The 13,804-nt window shown below is 65.9% G+C and overlaps 2 protein-coding genes across 5 annotated transcripts; both read right to left on the bottom strand.

Annotated features, from left to right (window-relative positions):
- Positions 1 to 825: 825 nt before the first annotated feature.
- Positions 826 to 6,105, bottom strand: LOC142063949 (bactericidal permeability-increasing protein-like). Of its 4 annotated transcripts, none has more exons than XM_075108397.1 (16): positions 5,863 to 6,105; positions 4,622 to 4,762; positions 4,334 to 4,448; positions 4,109 to 4,237; positions 3,854 to 4,009; positions 3,660 to 3,723; positions 3,491 to 3,551; positions 3,242 to 3,333; positions 2,936 to 3,148; positions 2,751 to 2,810; positions 2,148 to 2,315; positions 1,888 to 1,955; positions 1,560 to 1,602; positions 1,256 to 1,319; positions 1,095 to 1,171; positions 826 to 1,016 (listed from the first exon to the last, which is right to left on the bottom strand). In XM_075108397.1, exons 1-16 carry the CDS (start codon positions 6,059 to 6,061, stop codon positions 975 to 977), a joined length of 1,692 nt encoding a protein of 563 aa, XP_074964498.1. In that variant the 5' UTR covers positions 6,062 to 6,105; the 3' UTR covers positions 826 to 974. The 4 variants fall into 4 exon arrangements, with proteins under 4 accessions (XP_074964498.1, XP_074964500.1, XP_074964496.1 ...); XM_075108395.1 differs by having other exon boundaries at positions 833 to 1,016; positions 1,256 to 1,337; positions 5,863 to 6,000; XM_075108399.1 differs by lacking the exon at positions 5,863 to 6,105 and having other exon boundaries at positions 827 to 1,016; positions 4,622 to 4,778.
- A 2,089-nt stretch (positions 6,106 to 8,194) lies between these two features.
- Positions 8,195 to 9,093, bottom strand: ID1 (inhibitor of DNA binding 1). Its single transcript, XM_075109241.1, has 2 exons — positions 8,703 to 9,093; positions 8,195 to 8,531 (listed from the first exon to the last, which is right to left on the bottom strand). The coding sequence occupies exons 1-2, from the start codon at positions 9,021 to 9,023 to the stop codon at positions 8,490 to 8,492; spliced, it is 363 nt and encodes a 120-aa protein (XP_074965342.1). The 5' UTR covers positions 9,024 to 9,093; the 3' UTR covers positions 8,195 to 8,489.
- Between the last annotated feature and the right edge of the window lie 4,711 nt (positions 9,094 to 13,804).

Consider the following 13,804-nt stretch of genomic DNA (forward strand, 5'->3'; position numbering starts at 1 on the left):
AGGCTCTTAACTAGGCTGGGGCAGGGCTGATTTTGGGGCTGTGGGCTCAGCACCAGGGCGGAACCAGGCAGAGGCAGCACCCACAGCCGTGCTGGCCTGGGGGCAGGGGGTGAGGAGGGCGTGGGGCTCACAGCCCCACGTCCCAGTGGGTGCTTTGCTGGGTCCCGCAGCCACCACCCCCACCCCTCCGCCCGCGTTCCCGGGCTGCCCCTCGCCCCCAGCTCTGAGCTGGGGAAGGGGAAACCTCCTCCCTGCGCTACCTTCCCTTTTTTGGGGGGGCGGGGGGTGGGGGGGAGCTGAACCCCCAAACACTGCGGCTGGGTCGCGTTGCCCCAGACGTGAGCTTTCCCCCCTCCTCGCCCCGGCAGGACGCTCCTGCTTGAGGCTCAGCCCTCCCCACGCCCCCCACGCCCCATCCCCTTCGGGGTGCCCAGGGGCCGGCCGGACCGTGGGGGGCAGAGCCGGGCCTGGCGGGAGCGGTGGGCCGGCAGGACGCGGCGGGAGGCCACGGACACTAGCACCATCCCGTGGGCGACGGGGGAAGCTGTCGTGGCCCTGCAGTCACAGCGGCCGCTGCTGGGGACGGAGGGCACCCGCATGGCCGGTACACGGGCAATGAATGCCTTGTACGTGACCCCCTCCCCGGTCCCCAAGAGCCACCAGCCCCGGTCCCAGCCCCCCTGAGCAGCCCCTCCCCCCCCCGCAGCCCCCGTCCCCCCACCCGAAATTGCTGCAGGAGCCCCGGCACAGGCGACGGAACCCCTCACCCCGGCACGGCCGGAGCCCCACGCAGCCGCGTCCCCGAGAGACACCACACGCGCCACGCCAGGCTGATCCACAGTCTCGGCTTTAATCCCTGCTGAAAAGCCTCCGGCAGACGGGGTTGGGTCCCACAGCCGGGTGGCTCTGCTGGCCACGGGGCGGTGACACGGCTTGTGGGGGGGGGTCAGTAGGTTCCCACGCAGTGGCTGGTCTCAAGACTTGTACTGCAGGTCCGTGGCGATGAGCACGAAGCCCTGCGAGGAGTTGGGGTGAGAGGGGGGACACGGGGGATGTCGGGGGCATGCGGGTGAGAGGACAGGGGCAGCACCCACCTCCTGCAGTGAGAGCTGGGAGTTGAGCAGGCTGAGGCCATGTAGGGTGGGCACAGGGATGCCGGCCTGGAGCCGCTCTGTGGGGAGAGCAGAGCCATGAGGAGGGCAGCCCTGGGACAGCTGGCAGGGGGACACAGGGATAGGATAAGGACAGCACTCACTGTTTGCCCAGGGTACCCCGAAAAGCCACAGCCCAAACTTCAGCAGGGTCTCCAGCCTCTTCACCTGCAGGACAGGCAGACCCTTGAGCCCAGCACAGGGCAGGCAGAGGGGACCATAGCACAGGCAGGGCTCAGCTCCCCTGTCAGGGCTGCACCTGCTGCCTGTGCAAGTGTTCAGTAGCACTGGCCTTGCACAGGGCCCACAGCACCCCCAAACCCCATCCCTCAGCCCCCGCTCCCAGGCTGGTGCAGAGCCTGAGGCTCCCCTTGGCTGCCCCACCGTGCCCCGGGCATGGCCACTCACCTCCACTGGGCCCACATGCGACATCACCTGCGTCACGCTAAGCCTGGAGGGCGAAAGCAGGGTGAGAGCCAGGCAGGGGGACAGAGACTATCCCCTCCTGGGGCAGGGACAGGCTGAGACCCATGGCAGGGCTGGGATCCTGGCAGAGTGGGTCCAGCTGAGGACCTAGCTGGGGTACGAGTGCCAGGGCAGCAGGCATAGCCAAGAGCTGGGGGCAGGATGGGCTGCAAGCAGGTCATATGGGACCTGGGGAGGGAAAAGGGCGGAGGTGGAGAATGGGGGGAGCTCCAATAGGGAGGCTGGACCCAGCACAGGGCTGGGGACTTACCCCGTCAAGCTCACGGTGCCCCTGAGCCTGTTCCCAGTGATGGTCGGCTTCCCTGTCACGTTGGCATCCTGCAGCAAGAACAGATGTCAGAAACACCAGGGCAGTGCCTGCAACTGTTCATCGCTCTGCACCACCCAGCATTGCCCAGCATCCCCCCAGCATTGCCCCAGCATCACACAGGATCACCCAGCATTGCCCCAGCATGGCCCCAGCCTAGAGTGCAGGCAGCAGACTCTGCTGTGGCAGCACCAGCCACTCACAATGTTCAGCAGAAAAGCAGGGACACGCGTGGCATTGGGCAGCACCACGAAGGCTTCGGCCAAGCCAAAGAGGGCCCCATGCAGGGCGTCAGGGTGGCAGGAGAGCAGGGGCTGCTGGCGGGCTGAGAGGTGCAGCTCCATGGGCTGGTCTGGGTAGCGCTCCTGCAGCTGCAGGTGGAACAAGGTCTGGGTTGGTACAGAGCTACATGGGCACTGCAGGTACCAGCCATGGCTCCCAGCTGGCCCCCACCACCATCTGGGGCCCGTGTGGTGGGCACTGTGTCCTGCCCTGCCCATAGGCCACCTGCCCACGTCCTGTCCTGCCTGGGTCCCATCCATACTCCATCCCATCCTGCCCATCCTGTCTGCATCCCATCCCATGTCCCATCTCCCTTGCATCACATCCCTCCTGTGTCCCATCCTGCCTGCGTTGCATTCCATGTCCCACCCCTCCTGCATCCCATCCCACCTCCATCCCATACCTCCTGCATCCCACCTCATGTCTTGTCCCATATGCATCCCATCCCCTGTCCCATTCTATCTGCATCCTGTCCCAGCCCATGTTCTATCCCATGCATGTCCCACTCCCCACCCTGTGCCCACCTGTGGGGAGAAGAGCCCCATGCTCTTGGTCCTCAGCTGGAGCGGGAACCGCCGTGGGAGCTGGAAGGCAGCAGACTGGTCAGGACGCTGGTACCACAAGGCACAGGAGGGCGTGGGGACATCCTGATGGGACCCGGGGAGGGGGGGGCAGCCCTGCCCACAGCCACGGCTGGAGCCATCCTTACCATGTTGCTGGAGATGTTCCTGCGCAGGGCCCCAGCTGTGAAGTATGTGAAGGCGGCCGAGTTGGCAACGAACTCAGTGATGGCCAGCAGCAGCATGGGCTCCTGCGCCGTTGGCAGCACTGTGGGCAGAGCTGCAGGCCATGCCACAGGCAGCGCCATTGGCAGCGCTGAGGAAGGTCCCTGCTGGCACTTGCCCACCCTGAAGAACTCTCCCTGCACAGACAGATGGACAGACACAAGGCTCAGACCAGGTCCCCCTGTGCCCTGGTCCCAGAGCCAGTCCAGGGACAACCTGGATGACATTACCTTAAGGGCGACATCCCCATGCTCTGCCGTGATGGCCGGCCGCTCCAGCAGGGAATGGTCGATGGCAGCGAAGGGGTCCAGCTGGGTGGACACTGCAGGAACATGGGGGTGGTTGGGGGGAACCAGACCACCTGCCCCCTCCTGCAGCCCCAAGTCCCACAGACCCCACTGGGCACCAGCCCATGACACAGCATCACCTGGGCCACGTTGCCCAGTCCCCTCCTGCCCCAGCCCTGATCCCTCACCTACCTTTCATGTGCTTCAGGGCATCCTCCAGCCTGTAGACACCCCTACGGAGCTCGAGGCAGAGCTGGAAGCAGAGCAGCACATCAGCAAGCCCATGGACAGTAGTCCCCAAGTTGCTCACTTGGGGGAACAGGGACACCAGCTACCCATAGCGCAGGAGCTGAGCACCCACCTGCTTGTTCAGCTGCTGCCGCAGGGCTTTCTGGAGCAACGGTGCCAGCAGGTTGTAGAGCCAGCTGCGGGGCAGAGCAGGATCCTCAGATCACCCTGGGGTGCCCCAGCCTCCCCCAACTCAACACCCCAGCTGGGGCACTGAGGAGCCCCCATGTACCAGGGAGAAGAGGGGAACAGGGCTCCTGGCATCACCTGTGTCCACGGTGAAACTCCATGTGCAGGTTGGTGCCGTGGGCTTCACAGCTGGCGCTCCACACCATGGGGCGGCCGCTGTCATCCATGCTCACCCCCAGCACTGCCACCACAGCCAGTTCATTCATGTGGAGCTCGACGGAGCCCCTGTCCCAGCTTCAGACAGAGCAGGTCAGCATGGGGATGGCAGTGGCCCAAAGACACCCTGAGCTGCCCAGGTCCCCACCCCTGTGCCCTGGGTGGGTGAGAACTCACATGGCACCCAGCTGGGCTCCCCACTCAGCGCTGAGCTGGATGCGGGCACGCTGCACTGTCAACCTCAACCCCACGTCCTCAGCGAAGTCCACGGCAGAGTCGTTCATCTGCAGCTCATGGATGCTGATCCTGTGCAACACAGGCAGCCTGGGCTCGCAGCTGCGCCCAGGGCACGACAGGGACGGGGATGGGGACAGGTATGGGGACCCCGCAGGCAGCTCTTACCGGGGCACGGCGTAGGTGAGTGTCCCCAGGAGTGGGCTGTGGTAGGAGCCCGTCAGGTTCAGCTCATGTTCTTTCTGCAGCAGCGACTGGAGCAGCTTCAGCCCAAACTGCCGGCCTGGGGCAGAGCAGGGATTTAGGGGAGGGCACCAGGGAAGGGGCTGGGTTGCCAGTGGGGCAAGCAGCTGGGTCCAGGACACCCTTCCATCCCCCATCCCAGGCCATCTGGCTATGGTCCCCCTTGACCCCCTGCCCAGTTCCCCCAAGCGTGGTCAGGGGCGCAAGACCCACCAAATTCCAGCGCTGTCCTGGTCAGCCGGGCCTTGATGCCAGGGTTGGTGCCAGCCGCAGGCACACAGGCAGTCAGCAGGAGCAGGAGGCAGAGCCACGCTGGCACCAGTGTACCTTGGGGATGGTGCTGGGACCTGGAGGCTGGAGCAGAAGACATGACTGTGTGATGCACAGCTGCTGCGGAGACCCCATCCCTGCGCACCAGCCCAGCCAGGACTTATATCGGGGACAGGGATCTGGGGTGACATCAGCCTCCTGCGCACACATGGGGGCCACCACAGCACTCCGGGTGCTGAAAGCCCAGCCTTGCCCAATGCATGACTCAGAGGGGAAGCCAGTTCCCCCATTGTTCCCCACTCGCGCCTGTCGTGGGAGCGGAGTAAGGCAGGGTCCCACACCACGCTGCTGCCAGCCCCCTGCCCTGGGTGTGCTCAGGAGCCAGGGGAACCAGCCAGAGCTCCTCATGCAGGGGCACACACTGGCATACAGGGTCATACAGGGACCCGGCTGGGCCAGAGTCCCAAGGGGCTTCGGCTGTGCCCAGCACAGGGCAATGAAGGAGCAGGGGGACGCAATGAGTCGGTCCAAGGGCAGGAAGGGTGGCATGGGGGGATGGGGTTCAGCCCACTTGCACCAGGGAGCAGCAGCTCTTCTTGCTTTGGGAGGGGCTCTGTGGACCCTGTGTGGGGGCACCCAAATCTCAGTGGGGTTTAAGGGTGGCTGGGGTGCGGTGGCAGCCCCCAGGGCTGCAGTGTGACTGGAAGATCGAGACAGTCAGAGCGAGAGCAGAACTGTGCAATCCCCTCCAAAAAGCCCCAGCCACAGGGGAAGAGCTGCTGGCACTCCAAAACCCACTGCCAGTGGGACCATTCCTCAGCTGGACTGAGCCCCTCTGTGCCATGGGCTATGGCTGCCAGGGGTCCAGCTGCCTGCCTGGATCCAGCCCAGGTACAGCACTGGGGACCCACGGATCCCTCTAGGGAGGCCAGGGCCCCAACCCAGCACCATGGGGGGACACAGGGTCCACAGACAACCTCACTGGAGGGACCACAGCCCCATGTCATGCACCTTACGACCCCTCGAGAGCAGCTGCCCACTTGCCTGGGAGCTCCAGTGCCACCAGTCGTGGCTGCAGCAATGGCCACAGCCCCGGAAGCGTCCCAATGCCAGTGTTGACCCCAGCCCCATGCCCTCCATGGCCCCTCTCCCCCTACGTGCCCCCGCCCTGCACTTTGCCTCACCATGGCAGGTGGTCACAGTGCCCCACACTGCAGGGGCCATGGGTCCAGGCTCCACCGTGTCCCTGGGGCTGTATATGGCAGCGAGCGGCAGGGACCAGCTCTGATGCTGATGTCCATCCTGGGGCGGCAGGGCTGGTTGAACCAGAACGTCACCCAGTTCCCCGGTCCCTAATCCCTTCCGGGATGAATCAGGTTCCATGAAAACAGTGAGGGATCAGTTGGGGCTCAGGTGCCCGCAGGGCTGGGCTCTCCTTGGGGCTCTCTGGCACATCCTGGTGTGGCCACACCCGACATCCTGGCAGGTGGTAGGCAGCTCAGCCCCACCGGCCCGGCTCCCAGCCTGGGCGGGCTCTACGCAGCTCCTTCCCCTGCTTTCTGGCTGTTCCAGCAGTGCCAGGCCCTGGGTCATGGCAGCCCTGTGGCAGTGCCATGCCATGTCCTTGTGCTCTGAGAGGGGGAATGATGGTCGGGGCTGCATCGCGAGGGCTTGGCTGTGGGGCACCTGGAGCTTGGACAATGGGTTGGGCAGAGATGTGGGGGGACACATCAGCATGCACAGAGCCCCTCTCCCAACAGCGCCAGCCAGAGCTTCCATATCTGCCGGCAGCGAACGGGCAAGGACAGTACTGGGGAGCGTGACAGGGACGAGCCGCTGTGCCGTGGCGAGGGGAAGAGCCCCCCAGCACCCCCTGCACTGCCCCCGGCCCCATCAGAGCCCCCAGGTCCCATCTTCTCCCGGGCCGTGCAGTGCGAGTGGGCACCGGGAGAGGGACCCACCGCCTTGGCAGCGCCGCTCTCCGGGACTGGGTGGGAGCCAGTGGGGCCATGGGCTGCGGTGGCAGTGGAGGGGTCCTGGGGCAGGACACCGGTGCGGATGACAGAGGGGACCTGGAGGGGACACTGAGGGGGGTGATACAGGGATGGTTCCATCCAGTGATGGAGGGAACACCGGGGTTGATGGACGGGTTCTCATCCACAGGGACCCCGAGCCCACGGCTCCCCACAGAGTGCCCCCTGCTGCTGTGCTACAGCCAGGCCAGGCAGTGCCCTGGTTCCCCAAGCCACCTGCCCCTGCTCAGCCCCTGCTAGGGGATTTGCCGGGCTGGGGAGCCATGACTGTGCGCACATAGGGCAGTGACCGTGCCTGTGAACACACATGAACACTCATGCAGAGGCACACACGTGCACACACCTGCAGGCAAGGCTGGTCAACCCCTTCCAGCCCCAGGGACCCCCAGCTGCAGGACAGCCCAGAGCTGCCATCCTGTCCCAGGGCCAGCTGGGGCAGCAGGAGCTCCCCTAGGCACCCCAATTTGCTCCTGCCAGGCCCATAGGAAGCTCCATACGCATCTGCTGCAGGAGGCAGCATGTCCCCCAAGGCACTTGTGAGTCACGGGACAGCTAAGGTCAGTACTGCTGCCCAGGGCACCCCCCCCCCCCCCACTCATGGGATTGCACAACCTCTGATGCAATTTCCTTCTCTCAGCTTGTCCAGCCCCAGTCCTGCTCACAGGAGTTGCACCAGCACGAGCAGGAACCACAAGGGCAGCACTGAAGCAAGTAGCACCCTGGGGCTTGCACCCACTCTAACTTAGGGCAGCGCAATGGAACCACCCCCCGCAGCATCACCCTCCCACAGCCTCGCACCCCACAGCAGCCTGTGCCCCAGCCTCAGCCCTGGCATAGCAGTGACTGTGGGAGGCACAGAAACACTGTAGGGTACGGGCAGCCCTGCTGGGAATCAGGGTGAAGGGAGGCCCACAGTGCAAACTCACTGCTGCCCAGGGAGATCAGCACCCCATGCTCTCCAGCCAGGCATGGAGCCCCACTCGTGGCTCCCAGCACTGTCCCCTCCATGTCATTGTCCCATCAAGGTGCCTGACAATGGACACATCCCTGTACTGCTATCCCTTCCCACTGCAGAAATCAGCGTGCAAACTATCATCCCTCATGTGCCTGCCCCTGACATCCCCCACCTGAGCACAGTGAGTGAGAGGAAGGAGCAGGGTATGGACCCCACATATATGGAGTCCAAGAGAGGCTCCGTGGGGGCACTGTGCTGGGAGAAGAACAGGCCACCTGCAGATCCTAGCACACCTGGGCTCACCACAGGAGCACACCAGGGGAAGCTGGGACCAGTCTGTAGGAGAGACCCCTTCTGCAACACCATCACCGGGGCCCAGCCCCAGTACCCCACAGCACAACCACCCAACCCATACTGGTCCAGACAGACTGCCCCCAGTTTCATGCTCCCTAGGGGAATGTCCCCGGGGCCCAGCCACTCCCCAAAGCCCCGGGGTGGGGGGGCGCAAGCAGGAAGCAGAGGCATGCATGGTCATCAGGGCTTGTTTAATAACAAAAGTCTGGCTATTGTAGAACAATATTCTCCAGCATCATTGTAATATACAATACAGGGAATGCTCTCAGCAATCTGAGAAGGATACATCCCGCGGCCGCCGGGCAGTAACCCCTGCCCAGGCTGCGGGGGGACCCGCCGGGGCAGCCCCGCCAGGGGAGGGGGCCGCGGTTGCCGGCCCCAGCCGTGCCGCGGGTGTCCCGGGAAGCAGGCGAGCCGCGGTGCTCGGGGCCGGTCTCCCGGGGGTATCCGTGGCGGGTCCGGAGCGGTCTCAGCGGCACAGGATCCGGTCGGCAGCGGGCATGCACGGAGCCTGCGGGAAACGGGGGGCCAAGCGGCCGGTCAGTGCTGGTCCGGGAGGTTCCCAGGGGCGATGGAAGGGAGCAGGAGGAAGCAGCACGAGCGGGGAGGTGACAGCGCAGTGCAGCCCGGCGGGAGAGCGGGACCGGGCCGTTGCTGCCGGGCCCTGGGGGTCCGCACTCACCTCGGGGGGGTCCCCAGCGGCGGCAGGGCGGGGGGGGCCGCGCTGCAGCGCCAGCTGCAGGTCCCAGATGTAGTCGATGACATGTTGCAGCAGCTCCACCTTGGAGACCCGCCGGTGCCGCGGCAGCGTCGGCACCAGCGCCCGCAGCCGCGAGTAGCAGCCCTTCATGTCGTACAGCAGCGCGGCGGCCGCTTGCTCCGCCGCCCCCGGGGACACCCCCGGGCCCGGCCCGCAGCGAGCGGCTTCCCCGGGCCGCATCGCCTTCATCGCGCCGCCGGCACCCGCGGGCAGCGGCGACGGGGCGGCGGCGGCGACCTTCATGGCGAGGGGCGGCGGGGCACGACGAGCAGCGCAGCACCCTGCGGGAGAACAGCGACGGCGCGCCCCGCCGCGCCAATTATAGAGCGCCGCCGACGGAGGGGGCGGGTACTTAGGGAGAGCCGCGGCCAATGCCGGCGCCGTAGGGGCGAGGACTGACACGCCCACCCCATTCACGCGTCCCCCTCCCCCCCGAAGGGCAGCGCCTTAAAGCGGCAGTGGCGGGGTGACGGGGGGTGGGGGGGGTCACCGGGGGTATGGAGTGCTGGCTGCCCTGACACCTCCCCCGCTGTTAACGTGGGTAATTGCCCCGCGGGCTCCCGGTGTCGGGCTCGCCGCAGCCTCCCTCCACCCCCGGGGCTCTTCGCAGCCTCGCTTGCCCCCCGCCCCAGGCCTCCCGGTGCCCCTTCTCATGCTCCCAGTCCCCCCGCACTCCCCCGGCCCCCTATAGCCCCCCCCGCCTCCCCGGCGGCTCAGACCGTTAGACGCCAGGGCCGTGACGTCACCCATTCATAAAACCCCGCGCGCTGTCAGCGCGGCGCCTCACGGGCGGTGCCCATGGCGACGGGGGCGGGGCGGGACGAGGCGAGGCGAGGCGGGGGGCACCTGCAGCCCGACCCGGGCACCGGGGGCACCGGGATCCCCACGGCGACACGGGGGTACTGGGACACGGGGGTGTGGGCATCCGCACAGCGGCACCCCGCGCTCCCGATCTCTCCGCTCGCACCTCGGTCCCGGGGCTGAAGCCTCCGCGGAGAGGGGGTCTGCCGGGGCGGGGAGGGGGGGGCTGCAGGCTTTGGTCCACCGGGGGCCCTCTGGGTGCAGCTGGCGTCGGGCACGACGGGCTGCGAGCACGGTCCTGCCGCAGGGGGGACAAGGGAGGAGGTCCCGCCGTGCGAGGCAGCATCCCGAGCCGCGGCCAAAAGCCGGTCCCAGCCCTAAAGGGCTTCGGGTCTGGGTAGTAATTAGCGTTACTGCTCGCTACCCCGCACCTACAGGGAGGCACAGCCCCGCAACAGGGCCGGGAGCCCGGGGGGGCCCGACCAGGACCCCGACCCACTGGGCCCACAGCTTCGCAGATCAGCACTGACAAGGACCTCCCGGCCCATGCCAAACAGCACGAAATGGTGCAGCAGTGAGCAGAGGGTGAGCAGGTAGAGCTGCAGCCTTTTGAGTCACTACACACACTCGTGGGTGTGCGTGCATGTGTGTACAGACACATGGATGTGAGTGCATGTGTGCACACATGGAGGAGTGCACATGCATGCATGCACAGATGAATGGACACACACACACGTGCACAGGAAGATTCACATAGATACACAGACCCATGGATGCGCACACACACACACACAAATGTGTCCATAAGTGCACGCACACACACAGAGGCACACACGGATGAATGCATATACAGATACATGTACATACATACATGCATGCACATCTGTGCACTCTCATGCACACGCACACCCCACCTTGCACACCAACGCGTGTGCCTGGGTGCCAGAGCAGCCCCTGCCACCTCCCATGTACCCTGCAAGGCTGTACCATGGGGCCTGGCTGCATCACTGCATTGTTGGCAGCAGCAGGAAGCCACGCTGGGCTCTGCCGTCAACAGAGCTGGCACAGGGCTGAGGCACCCCGACAGCTCCAGCACACCCCGACCTCACGCCATGCTCAGCTGCTCCCTGCCCTGCTCACCAGGGGTTGGGGCTGCCGGGGTGGGCTGCACGGCTGCGGTGGCACTGCAGTGGTGGCACTTTGTCGTGGCATGCCCACAGGGACAGCCTGGACACCTCGTGCCCTTCCTGGCCGGAGAGTGTGTCATGCTGGCTGGCCCCAGTGTGGGCACAGAAGGGCCACAGTGCCTTTTGTGGGGGTGGACTGGGGACCAGACCCTCCCGTGCCTGGCCATGCTCAGAGTGGCTGCAGCCTCCCCAGGCACGTGGGGAGCTGAAGGCCTCCACTCCTCTTCCTTGTCTGGGGGGGGGGACAGCAATCTGGGAGAGCACGGATGGACTTTAACCCTGCCAGCCTGGATGCATCCCTCTGTCCCTCCCTCTGTCCCTCCTCCCTCTGTCCCCCATCCCAGTGCAGCAGCGGTTCCCAGGGTGGGCACGGCGCTGGGGTCACCCCCTCCATTCAGGGCTCGGCGGAGGGCCTGGTGCTGCCCGGTTCCCACCGCGGCTCTCAAAGCTGCTAATTAGCCCCCATCTGGCGGCAGCGGCCCAGCCGCGGCAGGGAGGCCGGGGACATTGTGTGCAGGAATGCCTTTCAGGGCCGCCAGCCGGCCGGGTGCCGCCAGCTGCGCCTCCAACAATGCGCTGCAGCCGGGATGAGCCAGCCCCCGCACCTCAGCGGGTGCCCTGCACACGGCCCCAACCACCGGCCACCCCTGGTGGCGTGGGGTCTAAGATGGGCCTCACTGCCATGGTGGGTGTCATGGCACATGTGGTGTGGCTGCCCCAGCTGCTGGCGGCCCGGTCCCTGGGATGCCCCCAGCTGTAGCATGTCCTCACCCCAGCCCTCTGCATGTTGGGGTGCTGGGACCAGGGATGGGGTGCTGGGGTCAGGGGTGCCAGCATGGCCCCAAGACGCTACCCTGGCCACAGCTGCATGCGGGGGATAGCATGGCCGGTGTTGTCCAGCAAGATAGATAGCTTAATTTCCATGTCAATTCTGGGAACAGGGTGCACAGCGCGGTAACAGCAGCCTCGGCCATATGGCGCTGGCTGGGCTCAGCCTGGCTGGGGGGGCGGCTGCTTTGCACAGAGCAGGGGTTGCCCGGCAGCCGAGCACATCAAAGGCCCCGGCCACCCCCTGCCCTGCCGGGACCACACAGGGCATGGCTGTGCTGGGCTGGTGAGGGGCTGGCTGTGCTGTGGTGATGATGGGGAGGGTGGCCGGCCGGCACCCTAGCCCTGGCAGGACCCAGCCCCATGCTCGGGTGCGCAGGGCTCTGCAGGGCTGCAAGCAGAAGGGAAGGCAGCACGGACACCATGGGTCAGTCTGGGGGTCCCCCAGTGAACGGGACCCCAAACCCTGGCTGCTCCTGCCCTGGCTGGGAGCTGGGCTCCATCCAGGTCCCCTCACCCCGTGCCATCTGCAGATTGGCCCTGGGGACACTCATACCTCCACCCCGGAGCTGTGCTGAGCTGCAGGATGGTACTCAGGATGATGCTGAGCCAGGACCTCCCGCACCCGCCGCACAGCTGGAGCGGGGCTGAAGCCTGAGAAAGCCCCTGCGCATTCCCCTCCCACCTTCTCCCTTCCCGTTCCCGGCTCCATCCGCTGCAGCCCAGACCAGCTGGAGCCAGGCGGCCCTTCCTGGGATTTATTCCAGCTTCCTGCCCCTCCTCTCTGGCCGGCCGGGGCTGGGGCTGTTCTCGGCTGCTTCCTCTCCCTGCTCACAGCCGCCATCCAGGCGCCACCGCCGGTACCCACCACCCCGCAGGACCCCGGTTCTCACTGCCAGCACGCCCACTGCAGCAGGGCACCCGGTGCTGCACCAGGGGACAGCAGCACCACGCACCCATCACCCCTCCTACCAACTGCACTCCCAGCCACAGCAGGGAGGCTCTGATGAGCTCTGGGGACCAGCAGCCCCAGTGTCCCCCACCTGCCCGAGGGGCCATGGGCAGGGAGAGGGATCACCCCAAACCCCATAGCAGGGCAGGCTGACTCCAGCTCCAGCCCCTGTTCCAGCTGGGTGCAGCTCCATGGATGGAGGTTTCCTGCTGGAGCCAGTGCGTTCATGTTTCCGCAGCTCCCCCGAGCCAGAGGGACCCCGCCGTGAGGGGAAGGTGACCCAGCGGCAGCCCAGACAGAGTGGAGCCATGTGGCCGGGAGCGGAGGTGCTGCGGGAACCAGGTGCAGCAGGCAAGCAAGCCTGGGGCCGCCAAGTTGTCGGCTCTGCTGGTGGCTCCTTGCAAGGCCCAGCATGCTTCCTTCCTCTGGTTCAGCCCTGGCTTATCATCCAGGCAGGGTGAGAGGCGACCCCAGTCCCCCCTCCCCAGGCCTTCCGCTCCCCACAGCCCTAGGCCCTGGGCAAGCTCCTGGCTCACCGCCACACTCCCACTGCACATACAGCTGGCACAAGCATCCCCAAGCTCCACGGGTCAGCAGGGAGGCAGGAGGGTGATGCTGGGGTTGAGGTGTACCATGTGCAACCCCCAGCCCGTTCTGGCATGCTCAGGGGCTCTGGAGGCTGTGTGGGGACGGGTATGAGGCCACAGTGGCATCAGGCTCCCACCACCCAAAGCCAGGGAGGGTGCAGTGCCTCACAGGACATGGTGCCAGATCTGCACGGGGGGTGGGGGGGCACACGACACACACACATGCGATGTCTACACCACGGTGGTGAGCGGGGCCCCGGTTCGGGGCAGGGTACTGCACCCCACAGCAGAGCCAGCGTCGTTTTCCACGGGACACTGGAGGCTGGTGAAATCACATCTGGAGTCTAGACTCAGCGACTCCGTGGGCCGGGCCTGGCGGCCCTGCCGTGCCCGGGCCCTGCTGCACACTGTTTGCTTAGCTGGAGGTATTTAATTGGAATTAAAGTGGCCCCTCTTGTTTTTGCGGACAGGGCTGTTGGAAAAGGAGCTGTAAGTCATAGAAAACATCTGTAGGAGACTGTGAAGGGTCATTAGATGGCAGAATGCAAGGCGCCACTTTTAGTGCTCGCAGCCAACACGGGGAATAATGGTTCAATACGGCTTTTGTAGAGGGGCTGCCAAGCCAGCAAACACTTTCTATTTATTCTGGCAGTGGGCACGGCCAGAGGG

This window comes from Phalacrocorax aristotelis, chromosome 13 (genome assembly GCF_949628215.1).
Source record: "Phalacrocorax aristotelis chromosome 13, bGulAri2.1, whole genome shotgun sequence".
Taxonomy (NCBI): domain Eukaryota; kingdom Metazoa; phylum Chordata; class Aves; order Suliformes; family Phalacrocoracidae; genus Phalacrocorax; species Phalacrocorax aristotelis.